The 16944-nt window shown below is 32.7% G+C and overlaps 2 protein-coding genes across 2 annotated transcripts; both read left to right on the top strand.

Annotated features, from left to right (window-relative positions):
* The first annotated feature begins 1358 nt into the window (after positions 1-1358).
* On the top strand, positions 1359-5579 carry LOC123716367 (translocating chain-associated membrane protein 1). Its single transcript, XM_045672078.1, has 9 exons — positions 1359-1460; positions 1558-1710; positions 1894-2082; positions 2194-2347; positions 2520-2697; positions 3167-3282; positions 3672-3817; positions 4125-4239; positions 4429-5579. The coding sequence occupies exons 2-9, from the start codon at positions 1579-1581 to the stop codon at positions 4521-4523; spliced, it is 1125 nt and encodes a 374-aa protein (XP_045528034.1). The 5' UTR covers positions 1359-1460; positions 1558-1578; the 3' UTR covers positions 4524-5579.
* A 2347-nt stretch (positions 5580-7926) lies between these two features.
* Positions 7927-12936, top strand: LOC123716632 (fibroin heavy chain). The gene is made up of 4 exons (XM_045672473.1): positions 7927-8068; positions 9323-9484; positions 11432-11549; positions 12678-12936. Exons 1-4 carry the CDS (start codon positions 8014-8016, stop codon positions 12802-12804), a joined length of 462 nt encoding a protein of 153 aa, XP_045528429.1. The 5' UTR covers positions 7927-8013; the 3' UTR covers positions 12805-12936.
* Positions 12937-16944: the final 4008 nt, after the last annotated feature.

Below are 16944 nucleotides of genomic sequence, written 5' to 3'. Positions count from 1 at the left end.
AAATGGTCCGCTCTTAGGACCTTAACAGTTAGTTCCTTGAATTAGTTCAGAAATTTATAAGTGGGTTTCACTTAGCGGTGGTGCGCACAAAATATCTTATCTCAGTAGTGAAACGTCGGATGTACCGTCTGGCCTTGCTGAGCATACTAAGTAGAAACTTAGTATATTACTAAGTAGGTACCGTAACCCCCAAAAGAAGAGCTTCAAAGTGATCTGTGCCACACTCGGTCGAAGGCTTTTACTATGTCCAAACTTACTCCCAGACCCTTCCTCTTGGTCTCAATTACGTAAGTTAAATCAGGTCACGACGAGCCGAGTGGTTACGACGGTAATTATAGCAATGGCTTCGTCTTGGTCTCTCTTTCTTCTTCCTTCCTCCTTAAATCGTCACAGGTAAATATTTTAAAATTTAAATGGCCTTTCTTATTAATAAGATGTTAATGAGTATTAGATACAAAACCAATTACCAATTACTTACCTGCTACAAGAGTAGCAGATGCTACCGGCCCCGCGCTCGAACGTATGCGTAATAAAAAGATAGTAATTTACATATCAGCGTAATCTATCTTGCTTTACTTCCACTTAAAAATATAAAACTCGATATCTTCACGTTAAATCGTAAAAGTGAGTAGGTATTTTACATTTATTTTGCTACACGTGCAATTTGTAAACAAAAGGACGAATTTCTTAGAAAGTTCGTATGCATGATGCCGACAGTCGAGTCGAGTTTTGCGGGCTAGGATGATAAAGCGACAAAGGAACGTATACGCAGTTTTTAATAAGTTTAGCAACTTAAACAGTACTTTATTACTCAATTGTTGTCGCTATCGAGAGTGGGTGTTTTGCTATGTAGAGTGAATCATTGTTACGTGGATTCATTGTGATGTTACATGGTGTTAACACTATATATATGAATCTAGGAAAATACGTTAGTCTGTCTTTGGCTGAATTGATCATCCAAAACGCATACAAGATATATAATGGATCGGTCTTACTAAGACGGGACCAACTCAATACTTAACAATATGAGTATGTATAACAGATGCTTGCTCTTAAAATTAACAAAAAATGCTAAATGTATGACCTGTATAAAGTGTGATATACCTTTGGAATAATATTTTTGCATTTGTAACCATAATGCAATAAGAAAATAATGTACTTACACAACTAAACTATGTTATTGATTTACATAAGGAATAATAAAATAAGGTCATTTTATTATTCTTAATTCTTAATAACTTTCTTGAAGTATATTATTCAGAAGAGATACACTATATTCTTCATCTACATTTTCATAATCTTAAGTTTATTGCTAGTCTATAGTCTGAAGCTGACTGCGTAGCCAAGTGAAAGTGTTACGTCTACAGTCACGTCATTCGTCAAACGTCAGTGATCGGTCTAAATCTGTCAGAAACAGGATTGGGAAACAGTTTTTGGTGTCGTGTATTTAGTGTTTTACGGTATAAATTTTCAATCAAATATTTAGTAAAGCTTAAACATATGCCTCTAAATGGTTTAATATATAAAAGTAATATTTAATACATTTATATTTTTCAGAATTAGGTTATCACCGGAAAAATGGTTAAACCCGCAATTGGGAGAAAACCTAACAAAAACCCACCAATTTTAAGCCATGAATTTGTTATACAGAACCATGCTGATATAGTATCATGTGTTGTTATGGTATTCCTGGTCGGGCTTATGGTACAGGTACGTGATAAAAAGTTTGCCACGTAAGCTTTACGGTACTTTCGCTGGTTGTTGTTTTGCACTGTCAGGTCATCATTTTGATTAATTCTATTTGTATTTGTGTCTGCTCTGTGTATACAGAGTAACAGTTGTTGTTAATAAGGTAATTTCACCACTTTCACTTTTTCTGACTCTTTGTTTCAGTCTACAAGCCCAATAGCAAGTCTCTTCATTAGTTTACACCATAATGTCAGTGGTGTTGAACCAACCAGAGAAGCTCCCAAAGGAGAACTATTTTTATATGAATCGGGATGGAAAGATGGATGTGCAGTCTTCTTTTATTCACTTGTATGCGTTGTTATGCATGCAATAATACAAGAATACTTTTTGGATGTAAGTAATTTAATTCTTACATTATCAAACATGTTACTAACATATCCTTGATTAACTTAATTAGATACCTTTTTATTTCACTTTAGTATAATTGAAAATATTTTTTTTTAGAAAATATCAAAAAAATTTCATTTGTCAAAATCTAGGCTGAGTGCACTAAATGAATCTGGACAGTTGGTTGTGTTCCAATTGATGACTCTTGTATGGGGTGGTGATGCTATCTTAAGAGAAGGATTCCTCTTTAATATCCCCCAGTTATGGGATGGTGAGTATTATTATTTATGTACATATAATTACCATATGTCAGTTTTATCTTTTTCAGTTTTGTAAATATTACAAACATTATATATACACTAAAATTTTGCTGTCTCTTATTTCTTACATGGTTTGTATGAAATATATACTATGAATTAATTAAAATATCAATTATTTTTTAGGATATCCTAATCACCCAATGACATTTTTGCTGAAGTTGTGGTGGGTTGTCCAAGCTGCATACTGGATCCACACCATTCCTGAATTGTACTTCCAGAGAGTGAAAAAAGATGAGTGGGCAGGTCGCATAAGACAAGCAATTGTTGCTTTCACATTTGTTGCATTGGCATACTCTTTCAAGTGAGTGCAATTTGTACTGTTACCAACTGTGACCAATCATAATGAAAAAGGTTTTTACTTAATGGGGAAGCTTTATAGTTGTCACTTTCAATAAGGCAATTGTTTCGATCTTTTTCTAGGTTTACTTTGTTCAATATGAATACAGACATTAGGCAATTGAAAACAATTAATGGCTACAAGAAAATCTAAGATAAATATTAATATATTAAAATAAATATATTTGCTATTCAAATGCATGGTGGTGTGATTTAGTTAATCTTACTATCCACCCTTATTTAATCTATGCTCTGGGGCTGACTTGACTAATAGGTTATACCATTCCATTTTTTTTTTCACTAGCCAGATGTGATTTACCACTCTAGCACTAGCTATGTGTGCTGAGCACTAGCTCTGCACACTTTTCACCAAGTTGGATGCGGGTAAGCACCTACCTAAATTTTATAAAAAAGGAATAATAATTGCCCTTCAGGTTCCAACGTGTTGGAGTTGCCCTGATAGTTCTTCATTCGCTTGCTGAGTTTATTGCTCACTCCTACCGCCTCAATACCATTCTCAGGGGTGAACGAGAGGACTATATAGACAAGTGTAAGTAAAAGAACTAAACATTGCATGTTTTGAGAACAATGGTTAAATATATATTTCTGTATGTTTCATTGTTTATGTTTTATAGGGAAGTAGGTGATTGGCCCCTTTTGTCAAACTGAAAACAATTTGTCTTGTTCATTGTTAGCAATTCGCTAATAATGTCGTGATATCAAATAATCCATCATTGTATATTATTTATGGTGTGTACATAGAGACGATTTTTTTTTTATATGTAACTAACGTGACCCAACAAATCTTTAAATTATTCCAAAAACAGACGTAATCTGATTTTGTGAACCATAGTCACCGTAACAAATAGTAAAATTATTAACTATAGTGTGAAAAATTAGTTTTTCATGTTATATGAAGTTTTTGTTATTTATGTTTAGTTTTGGGACTAGTCAACGGCACAGTGTTCGTATCAGTAAGACTGTGCTCGTTGGTACTTGGCGTGCTTACTTTCTACTTTGGACTTGCTGGAGCCGCGCCGCTTCTCGTACGCGTGGCAGCCCTTTCCATTCTTGTCTCTTTCCAGGTGAGTTTCACTTCAATTAAGGTAGTTGATACATCTGATTTACTGTTACATAGTTCAATTATAACCTGTTTTACGATATTTTTGTATTTCGTGTTATTAAACTAAAATAGACGTAGACCATTGATGCTGGCTGATAAGTGTGGGTATACAAAGCCGCTTTTGCCTGACATGACATCTAAGTATCTCAATTTTTTGTCCATGATTCCAGATTGATTCTTATTTGAAAAATACATCAATATTTGGTGATGAATAATAAAATTGTACTTTTTACAAGTACATCTATTTTATACTGAATCCTGTTAAATAGGTATACCTGATGTTCAACTTCATCTCTGAAACGATGAAGCAACGCCAGGAGGCGCGCCAATTGGCTCAGAGCAAACCCAAGAAGGAGAGGAAAGAGAAGCCTAAAAAGGAAAAAGGTATCTTTTAAGTCATCTTAAGTTATCCGTTAAAAATTTCCTCTTAATAGCAATAAATAGTTGATATAAACAAATTTTTACTATTTCTTTATGTTATATGTTAACAGCATATACATTATATATATATATATAATATAAATAAACTCTAATAGTCTTATTTGATATAATAATGTTGTTTGTTAAATATAGTAAAGAAAATCCAAAATGAAGAATCTGATCTACCCGAAGTTGACCAAAACACCAACAAGACATTACGGCAGCGTCCAATTGCCGCCAAGAAGTAAACGTCATTTATAAACCGATGTGAGCACCTTATTTATGACAAATTTGTTTTATACTTATATTTTATTAATGTTAAATATTTTAAATTATATACTTGCTCACGTCGCTATATTGGTTGTATTTCCAATTTGGCCCTTGTAACCACACAATATTTGTATTGCAATATGAATGACAATTTTTGTTATAAATTAAAACATCGGGCCGGCCATGTCTAAGCACAAATTTAGTATTTCTGTTAATTGCATTATATGTATGACGAAACAAAGTTATTATTTGAGATTCTATGCATGACACTGCCCAATTGTGAATGTCTCGACTTACAATTTTTTAACATCATTCATTATGTATAGAGGATACAGGGTTGTAAAAATATCTCTTTAATTGTAAAACAAACTAAATAGGTTAAAATTGCAGTTTAAAACATAAGTGACAGTAAATAAAAAACAACGTTCTCTGTCAAAATGATTATATTTTCAAGGTTTTCGATCGGCTTTTTTTACCAATCTCTTACCCGACATAATGTCTGAAACTGTTGACCAAAGAAAAATTATGTTTCTTGTAAACAGTTTTAACAGACTTGGAGATCGTAAGCCAAATGACGAGATGACAACGAAATTTAAATGGAATTAAAATCTATTTGTCAAAATATGCCACTTATGTTTTTAACGTGCGTAACGTTGTTTATAAAATATTGATAAGTATACCTAATACGAGAAATTCCATTGAATGATTTTGCATGTTTTATCGAATTCCAATAAATTGTTTTAAATTATTTATATTTTATTTTTTATAATATTTTTATATGACTTTCGTATTTTTGTAATGATATCTCCTCTACAGTGTTTCAAAGGTTCCGGTGCTGTTTTAATACACTATTTTTACATTGAAAGAATAATAGTTTCAGCTGTAAGTTATTTTGGACTGTGAGAATGTATTCGTGATTGTCATTAAATTAAATGTTAATAAATCTTCCTAAAACGTGCTCATGACTTTATTTTTGAATAGTAATTCAATTTTAAATGCTTGTTTTATTTCAAAATAAATTTTTGGATACTTAAGTCGTTGTTTATTTTACGAAACCTTAAGCTTGATAATTTTAAACACACTGCGGACAATATATAGCTCATTAGAAACTTATTTCATAATCCCATAAGCATTTTCCCTATCTTAAAAAGTTATCAATCAAAACACCATTACTTTGTAACGAAACAAATAGAAACTCTACGCTTACTATGAGATATTATATTTCTTTCCTTGTGATTTAATCTGAATAATGATCTAATGAATACCAGTTATTCGTCTGAATCGGTTTCGCTAATCAATATCTTTTAACATAACAGCTAATAACACATGAATTTACAATTGCTTAGTTTAAATTTTGAGAGATTTGCCTTCTAAAGTTTTTATTGCAGCGGTTTTGACAAGTACAAATTAGTCCAGGCGATGCTTTTACAAAGAGGTTCTCTATTGTTTCCTAATTAATGCACATCCAAGGCAGACTGCTATACCATATTAATATTCATCTTATCTGCTGTTAAGCCCACTTTAGAGCATGCGCGGAGGTATGTGAGGGCCGGCTGCATTTTGGTTATGAAGGCCTCCATTCCGGCCGAGCTACGGTCGCTACAATAGCCTGAGCTGAGCTGTAAAGGTCCCGAAAGCCAACAGAAAGATTCCATACAAAAAAGTTTTAGTTTTCCATTCAGAAGATAATATATTTTTTTAAATATATTTTGGTCTTAGTGAAATGATCAACTAAAATGAAGACAATTGACTATTTGGTATAATTGTATAGAACAGACTCTACAGAAATTATTGTACGCATTGAGCAGGTCCAACCAACCCTAACATTTGAAATACGATAATGTATGAAGTAACAACACTACAATATCAAATTATTAACAAAACTACCTACCACGGATCTCAATGGTTCGGATGTAATTCCGTTTTGCAATACAAAATTATTATTATTTAGCAGTGTTGGCCTGGTGGCTTCAGCATGCGTCGCTCATCCTTGAGGTCGTAGGTTCGATCCCCGCCTGTGCACCAATGGAATTTCTTTCTATGTGCGCATTTAACATTAGCTAGAACGGTGAAGGAAAACATCGTGAGGAAATCGACTGGCCTTAGACCCAAAAAGTCGACGGCGTGCGTCAGACACAGAAGGCTGATCACCTACTTGTCTATTCGAATAAAAAAAATGATCATGAAACTGATACAGAAATCTGAGGTTCAGACCTGAAAAGGTAGCGCCATTGATTTATTTTATTTGTTAATACAAAATTATTACTAGTATAGTAATACGGGTTATTACTATGTAGGTAGTAACGATACTAAAAACTAACTATAATTAATATTTAACAGAAGACATATATTTTTCATTCACTTTTCAACTTTGAACACTCAAAATCTAGTTCCATAAATCTACCTTGTTATCCATAAAAATAAAAACGATATCACCTTACAATTGAGTTTTTAAATGTCCAAAAGTATTGTTTTTACCTTCAGCGGAACTGAGATTAACACACACATTAAACAAAGGAGAGTTGTCTTAGATGACATCAGACTGCAGTTTTATTGACTTAATTATTGTGAAATATTATCTACATCTATCAAAAATACAATAACCACTTCAAAGTCATATGTGACATTTAAGGTCTGACGTCAATGGGATTTTTCGACTAACGCTGAAGCGCTGCGTTGCTTCATTCGCCTATCCTACTCACCAGCTAAATAAAATATGCCCTCGATAATATGTTGTATATTAAACCAATATCGCATTTTATAACATGTTTCATATTAATTAAATTAGAAAGGACAATTTCAGCAAGGTTTCTTATTATGACCATTTTATTTACTTGTGTATTTCCTCTGGTAAATCTTTAAATGTTTTCATTTAACTATCCTGACAGACAAATAGATTTTTAGTATTAAGTTTTATGTTGTTTCTTCGTAAAGAAACAAAGGCAAATTAAATAACTCATGTTATGGGTTTGTACTGGTAATCGATATTTTATAATTAATATTTTTGCATTTTTTTTACAAGTTTTTGATATGATTTTCCCCTTAAATTACTGATAGGACTTTGGTTACCTTTAATGCTTTTAATTGTAATTTCATCGCCTCTCAGATACTGAGAAACTCGAGCAACATTTTCATCCTTCAAGGGTAGATAGCGTAAAAAATGATACAAAAAGTTTAAGCATTTTCTACAAAGAAAATTACGGTTAGATGGACCTTTTAAATAGCGGCAAATAAATACGAACATCTAATTATAACAGCTTCAATAGAATTTGAAAACGGCAGCTTCGATTTTTTTGTTCTAATTTGACAGGTTCCATTTGAAGCAGCTTTTTGCTAACGTAACCGTTAGGCATTGAAAGCTTAGATGCGATCAGGCGCAAAGTAGTAAATACATATAAAACGGTTGTGGTCTAAGAGACGAGCCAGTTTCAAACCGCTGTCGGTGAAGGTACGACGTTAGCCTGAATAATGCAAACCGTCACATTACTTTTGTTCGCGGTCGTCTTGACCGTGGCTCTTGCAGGTTAGTGCCCTCATGTTTTTGTCGCTGAGTAGAGCTTGCTTGTGCTTACAATAACCCCTTAAGGCATTTAATATTTCCGTTCCGAGATAATACGTTGACTCATTTTCAGTGGCTAATTATCGAACTATTACTAATCTATATTTAACGGGTTTTCATTCGTGCTAATCTACGATACGCTACGCAGACATTGCAATTACATTAACATCATTCGTAGCCGCTATAGATTTGTATTTTTAGTTAAAATACCAATATATCTTATGCCAAAAATACTTTACAATACTAAGAACTTTTATAAAAATCGAACAATATATTATTATTATAATGTATTTACATACACGATGTATTTAGCTGCTGACAACATAAGTCTTATCATGTTTAGGAAAAATATACAATATTTATTGATTAACACGAAGGCACATTTCTCACAATCGTGCATTGTAAATATCTGTATCATATTATATTTTGATATATTTTGGTTTTTATTTGTTTTAATAGATAAAACAGCCAGGTGACAAAAGACACAAGTAACTTACGAAAAAAAAAGACATTCAACCAACAACTTTTGAAAGCTTATTATTGTACGACAACGTTTTATATACAAATATTAATACTTTGTAAACTTTATGAGTCGATATTATTTTTTTTACATGAGTAATTAATAATCACGAATTTATTTAAACTCCATTAAGTCACGACACGGAAGATAAGATGACTGCTGATGATCTCAGATTTTTAACAAGCCTAACTTATCCTTGGCTATGTAAATTATTTTCTATGGCTATTCAATGATTTTTTGAAAAGGTCAGTTTAATTATATAATTAAATAATACGAACCTAAAATATATGACTAACAGAAGTATTGAAATACGCTTAACAATCTTTCGTTCAAATAATTATATTAATATCGCCGACACTTCATGTTATTTATAAATGTCACATCTGTATAACAACAGTGTATATTTTATACACATTGTAATTAAAATATAGCTTGTGTCATTATAGTATTAAGTATTCTTGGGTAGTTAGGTAGTTAAATATTAGGCGAGTTTCTTTCCATGATCAAGTTGATCCTAATGAATAGTGATATCCTAAAAAAAACAACTATATTATATATAACTACATTTTATATACTCTATCAACGGTTTGACCATTTATTGGCTACCTACAATGGACTGACCGCAAAGTGCTTTTACTGTACATTCTCTTAGTAATGGTCATATAGCCAGAACACTGCAAATTCAATTTACATTCCAGAGGGTCAGTACTACGTCCCGCGCGCCTACTACACAATAGATGCAGAGGGTCATCAGTCAGCGCCAGTGCCTATGCGCAGGCTTCGACGCTCCCTGAATCCTTATCCGACCCCATATGGAGGAGCGAATGCCGAAGCAAACGCGAACGCTGAAGCAAATGCCTGTAAGTATTTCATGAAATTTGAAACGAAAAGCCATTTTTAAAAGCAAATTTTGAATTTAATTCGAATATATTTCACGTAACCAGTTTAAATAAATGGCGAGCTTGCCTATCGGATTAGACTTTAGCTAAATCGTTTTGTCCTATGAAATTCTGGGCTTTGCAAGAAAAATAATCCGTAATGTAACGTGCCAGGTACCAGGCTATTATCTAAACACTTCAGCATGGCCGGAAAGCAATAAGTAAGTGTAGAAGGATACTTTAATGGATGTTGAGAGTCGCAATTGAGAGAAACGTAAAAGTTGTTGTAAATAACCTTACAAAAAAGGAAGTAATTCAGTTCTATCAACACGGTTATGGTATTTTATGAAAAATTAACAGGGCTATAGGTACATTGCTTATATTTACTCAGTTGCGTTGTCCAAACAATTACTGTTAGTTGACCACCGTTAACGCAAAGACTACTTGTGGTAACTGAAGAGGTGAATAGTTATTTGTTTGTGGGAACACTTTTCAAATTAGAAACAACGGAAAATACTACATGATTGACAAAAACAGTATTTCCTCGTGGATTGCAATGACTCAATTTCCGACCATTCTCATGTATTTTTGTGGTATTAGAGCGTTGTCACGATTTTTTAATTAACAATATACGGTTGAGCTGGTCTTCGTTTCCTGTACCATGAGTTTTTCTTTATACGCTTGAATTCTAATGTGCTAATTACATACTTGTTTTTTTATTTATAGCTATTTGTTGACAAATTATTATCAATTAGCTTTTAGGATAGTGTTTGTGATGCAAGTGCCTTCGCCTAAGCCTTCATTTAAATTCCTATAACGGTATACATGTTAATATTTACATTAAAAGCGGACGTTGGTAATCAATTTGCAGAATTTACTTTCAATGCATAATAAGCAACTATCTTATTCGCGACCACGCACTTGCTGTTCGATACAATCACCACCCTGAAGTTTACAAATAAAGTCCTTTTAAAGATCGACATCGTCTTGACACAATTAAAAAGAGTATATAAATTATTAAAAAGCTATGTACAGAAGGCCAGAGAAAGAGAAGAGGAAGCCAACAAAGAGAAGAAGAAGAGTCAACAAAAAACGTATCAATTTATTCTGGAAATTTCTTCTATTAAAACAAAACATAGTGTGCGGAATTTTCTTAATGTAAATAAGTTTAAAATATGCATGCCCTAGTTTGGTATTAACATTACACGTTATGTAGTGAATGAAATTAAGTGTAACAGTAGAATTGAACGTGCAAGTCTGGTTCGATTGCTGTCGGCATCGCGTTATAACGGTTCTTAGGCACTACTTATTAGGTCAATTGTATATCTATAACATCTTACATTATCACATATCTAAGATAATCAATATGATAAACATTAATTTTGTAACTAAATACAACTTCTTTGCACTGTACATTTTTACTGTTTGTTATTTTATTGTACCTCGAAAGAGTCTAGTCACCCACAAGTCGCACAACACAGTGATGTCTTATTTTGGGGACCACCGTTAACAATAGAATAAGGTTCAATTAATAAAAAAACCATTGAAGAATTTTTTTTAACTATCAAATATTTGTAAATAATAATTATCTTCGTAATTGTTCAACACAAAATTCTCGTTAAATATTAAACAATCTTGTTAAATAAATTTTGTGAATTGTGTGATAATTAGTAAGTGGTTTAAGTTTTAAAATATAACTTTTTATAGCCCTTTTGGTCATATGCTAGCTCACATACACTTTATTCAATTCATTCAGTCATTGAAGGCATATTATGTTTAGGTTTAACTATAATTGTATCCATTTTCCGAACGGGAAACCCCATAGGCGGAAACGAAGAACGTTCCTTGTCAACTAACGTCAATTTATTTGTGTCTATTAGTACTTAAAATAAGCTCAAATATTTCTTAATAAATCAATTTATATTACAGGGGGTGGTGGCAGTGCTAATGCAAATGCTCGCGCCAACGCACACGCAGGCGCAGGTTCTGGGGGCTGGGGCCTTCCTATTGGAGCTGGCTACGGCGCTGGAAATCCTAACGCATTAAGGTAATTATAGTATAGTTTCATATTTTAAAACAATAAGCAACCACGAATTTTTAAAACTCAAAAATCCATCTCAGAATTAGGCTTAGTTTCTACAGCGATATTTACAAAACAAATGAAGAGAAAGTAGTGTTTGTCATGCAATACAAACAAATTAGTAACTATAGAAATTAAGAAGGATATATATTATATATCGTTTTAATAAGGACCCGCTAATTAAGTAATATATCGAATGAATAATTAGGTGATCTATCTTATATTCCTATATACGATTACCTATGCACACAAAATATGTGTGTGTGTTCATATCTGAAGCCTACCTATAAATAAAAGTGTTATTGGTAGCCAGCACTATTTAATTTTTCGTTCCTTTGTATCAAAAATTTACCTATTGTATGTTTTAGGCACTAATTGAAAAGCAACATGCGACATCGCAAACTAACAACTTGGTGACGGCTCATTCATCCACTGCGCGAATTTTCCATCAGTTGCACGACAAGCCGATCGTGCAATCACCGTGTAACTGCCGGAAGATACCTTTTCTTGTATTTAAATAGAAATTAATTTATGTTTAAATAAAAAAGTACTTGTGTATGTTTTTCTTTCTTACAACCCATTATTATTTATTTCTGCATTGTATATAATGGAAAACCTAACCTATAATATAAGTGATCGAAAAGAAAACATTTAAATTAAATATAAAACTGATACATTCCTCACTCATTCCTTGCTTAAGTCAAATGACGCTTCAATGTTAAGCTGTTTCAATGTTAACATTTCTTTTATAATTACGCATCCTCATGACCTACCCCTAAACCACAACATCGTACACAGATTTTCTTCTAAGAATGAGTCCCACCTATCCTAAAATGTTTTTTATCCATTACAACATTTAAACGGTAGAAAGAATTTTTTAAAGAAATCCCAGAAATTGATTTAGGTTATTCTATAATAGTACAAAATAGTTAGGAAAATTTGCTTACAACATACAAATGCAAAGGAAAACATTAACTGTTGCTTGAAAATTTGTAAAGGCGTTAACAAAGAAGATTACAACAAAAATCGATTACTATTAACTAATCTATACTATTTTTCAATCTAATTTATTGCTCAAGACATTTCGTATTTCAGCTATGGTGAGACCCGACGCCAGTCAGGTCCAGTTTTCGGAAGTCGATCAGTCAGCGCGGGTTCGTCTGTAGGAATTGACTCTTCCGGCAGAGGATATTACGACCAATATACTTCTGTTGGTAATTAAACCCTTATATCTTATCACTGACAGTTCCTCTTTATCCTAATTTAATTTAAATTTGAAGATTAATACTTCGTCAGTTTGGGTGAATGAGACCTAATGGGTAAGGTATACAAATAAAATATTAATATATATATATATATAGCATTTTATTCATACAAATTCATTGAAATAAATAATCAAAAAATTTCTTGTGCTTTAAGCTTAGCGTAAGTAACGTAATAGTGAACCAATGGCAATTCAAATAAAATATTCCTTTTTTAAGTTCGTTAGTACTTAAATAGTGCTTTAATACTGATTAAAACTGCTACATCGTTTGAACACAAAATAAAACCGAAAATAACTTTAAATTACCCGTAATAAAGATACAGTTACTTTATTTAATGGTTAGGTAAATCCAAGCGATTCAGTGGTTTACTATATTGGTATCCAGGCTGAGGTGCAGGCTGTGGCACCGGTTGTGGCAAGGGCTGAGGTGCGATGGGAACATTTGGTGGTGTTATTATGACAGCATCATCAGTAAAACCAATATCTCGAGCGAAAGGAACAAATTGCGGAATATTCTGGGTATAAAACTGTGGAACGAATCTAGTCGGTGGGCCGTATACAGGTGCAGGATTTGGCACACCATATTCCGCTTGTATCCTTCCAAATTTCAAAAATGGAAATTTATTCGTTATTTTACTCCACCAGTCGTTTCCCCCGACTTGGTTACTTCCTCCATCTCCCCAGAATATACGTTGAGATGGTTCTAACAAAAGATTCGGACTAACTTCTACGCTGTACGGATCATTTGGTCCAGTGTTATAGGGCGTCTGCCGCTGCACATAATAGCCTAAAGTATTTCCTGAAAAAGAAAAACAATATTAGTAATGAAAATAGGTTACTAAACTAAATTGAAGTAACGTAGAATGAAGTAGGATTTTGTATAGAAAGCGAATGAATTTACAAAACACTAAAATGCGTAAGTGCAATCCGATGTCGTGCTCGTCCGTCGAAAGCTTTCGTTGTTGTTACTATATGCAATACTTTTGTATTTAGATTAACCAATATAAATAATTTGGTATTAATAAATAATCCCACCTGCGATACAGCAGATTAAAAATGCGATCGATGCATTCATTTTCGTATGGGTTACTAAAGCACAACTGCGTATAAATGTTACTCGTCTTTGCCTTTATACCACCACTATTTGCTGCGAAAAGAAGACCTTGAAGAAAAATTCTCGTAACCCAATATTGAAAGTATGAGGTAATGGTGAGGCTCACCCAGCGGCGGATGGCATGGAGTGGACAATGGGCGCGATAACTAGGTGACTCGTGCTTCGCGCACACAGGCTGAACTTTTTCGGTATCATGTAATATTATATAAACTAATTTTACAGTCACATTACAACACATCTGCTTTTCACAATCAATAAATAATCCGATCTGAAATTAAATGACACCCACTTAATTACGTAGCACGGACCAAAATTAAATTATTTAGCCTTAATCTGACACTGAAACCTTGGTATTAAAGATAATGTATTTAAAAGTCACCTTAATATACTTTTCGAGTTGTTATCCATACCATTATGAGACGATACTTATAATAAATCTTGTTTATTTTGGATTAACTTATTGTCTTGTTTTGTATTCGGTTCATTCACATAAATTGAAAAGCTTTAACTTAATGTTAAAGTTCCGGAATGCGGTGGTACTCAATAACATTTATCAACGCTTCGTAGACTACGATCATAGTAAAATAGATTTAGCTCGATATAGAAAACATCATGTATACAATAGCGATTCGTGAAAAATGCACTTGAAAACGTGCGTGTTTACCTAACATAATCGGCATTATTCATAAGATAACGAGTGTTTGTCTTCGATGGTTGACATTGTCGTCCATAGAATAGCAGTTTGCAACACATTGCTCAATAGAGCTCGGAGTACAAGAACGGACTTGATAAATATATATTAAAAACTGGCCGATGTTTCCATATATGCGCGAAAATAAGATAGTATATTATCAAATATGTGAATCACGGCTACTATCCCTTAAAACAAATACAATAGAAAGCCAAGCCTTGATTGTATTTGAATAATGATAGTAAGATAATGTCGTTCTAGTTTTACGTTTTCATCTATCAATTTGCACCGGTTGGGTGCAGTAGTGTATTTTTTGGTTTGAAAACTTTATTGATATTCAGAAATCAGAACTAGAAACTGTCTACGTTTGAATTAACCCGAGATCTGCATTCAGCTTTTAAGCAATAATTCTTAACATGCTAAACAATATTCAACAACACAAGAATAACCTCAGCTAGAATCATAAATAAAAGCAACTTTTAGACATATAACTGGAATAAGACTTAAGATTCGGTAAGGATTAATAGGAAAGCTTAGCAAGCAACAGAAATTGTCACGGTAAGTCTTTTCTATTTTCTCTCGATCTAACTTATACTTAATCAATCCGTGTTACGCAGTTTAGTCAGTGGGTCAAAATTCTTGTGCCTGTCTGTTGACATTGACAAAGCTTTAACATTTATGAAATATTGTAGATAAAGTATATTTGTCTGTCGCTATTCCAAATAAAAATGATTATGTAATAGATAGCTTCGGCAATTCGTAATACCGTGTTTTTGAGGCTTCTTTAGATTTGTAACGATCTTGTGTGAACTTCGTTGCCTTTAATCATAAAAAAGCAGGTTATTTTTTTTCTTTCCTTTAATAACAAGGCTGGCTGGACACAAATTCTTGTATATTATGTAACTATATAATGGCGAAAGTACGAGCAAGTGGCAAAACCAGTGGCGCTACAACCCTTGGTCTTCTTTAACTTTAACTTCTATATCTGTTTAACTAGGGCAATATAGTAGAGCTTAAAGGTTACCATAATTCCGCCAGTCTGGTATTCCACCTATGGTTAAAAACTGCTTAACCTTTTTGGTGAAAACTGGAATATCTTGGAACTGAGGGAGTGTTTTATATTTTGTTTCGGGAAACAATTTCTTAATAGTAGAACATTAGGTATAGGCACAAGATTGTTTTAAAACAAAAGTAGGTCGTTGATAAAGAGCTTGGTTTCGATTGAAAATAATCCAGGTTCAATAACTGTAAAACAATATTGGTTTCGATTTGAAAGACAGAGAAACAAATATGATTAGTAAAAAAGGCCTGTGGGATAACGGGATTTTAGTTTATCTTGTTGACTGCGTTGTACTAATAGATAACAGGTACGTATGAGTACAATGTAATTATAGGTAAACAAAGCTGGTTCTTCCAACCACTCCCAATTATTATTTTTATAAGATGTACTTTTTATCTCCTTAAATGAACGTAATCGCGAACGATTAAACAATGCCTCTTGAAATTTCGGTCACAATATATTTCGTAAAGATATTTAACCTATAAGGTTGTATGTACGCAAGAAGAAATCAATCAGAAGGCATATATAAGCTTTCGGCGACAGACGATTTAAGCTATGGTATTTCCAATTAAAAATACGACATTATTTTTCCCTACACTTCTTTTAGGTATATTTTATATTTACATGTATTAAAATTATTTTTATATCAACCTAGATTTATTTGTATCATCTCAAATCTTGTATATTATTTTTGTTTATTGTATTCAAGTAACAGGTTCATTTAAATATGTTATCCGTGTCTAATCTAAATAAAAAAATTGAGGAAAAATTTCCAAATCGATGGAGAGATATGTAAAATATAAATGTAATGATGATTCGTGTAGCCAATATGGGTCGACGGTTACATCATTTTACAATGAATAATTTATTCAAATATTCTGTAACATTGAACAATGGAAGAGACTGCGTGATTATAGCAGATATACAATCATCTAGTGATTTATGTCCTGATTCGTTTATATTTCTTGTTTATATCCTAACACTAAGTGCTACAATAATTATATTAAATTACACATAATAGTCCTTTAACATAAGTCTTACATAGTTTGACCAAGAACGTTTAAGAATGTCATTTAAATTTTCTTCCAATACTAGTTAATTCCTGGTAATGGTTAATAAGCCTACTAGTGAATGGCATAAATCTTCCGTTAAAGCAACGGAGGTCGGTTCAAGTATTGGAAAATAATAATTCTTTATTGGTAAGAATACGGTGTACATTATATTCTTATATTC

Source organism: Pieris brassicae, chromosome 11 (assembly GCF_905147105.1).
Source record: "Pieris brassicae chromosome 11, ilPieBrab1.1, whole genome shotgun sequence".
In the NCBI taxonomy this organism is placed as follows: domain Eukaryota; kingdom Metazoa; phylum Arthropoda; class Insecta; order Lepidoptera; family Pieridae; genus Pieris; species Pieris brassicae.
This window is presented reverse-complemented; position numbering and strand designations above follow the sequence as displayed.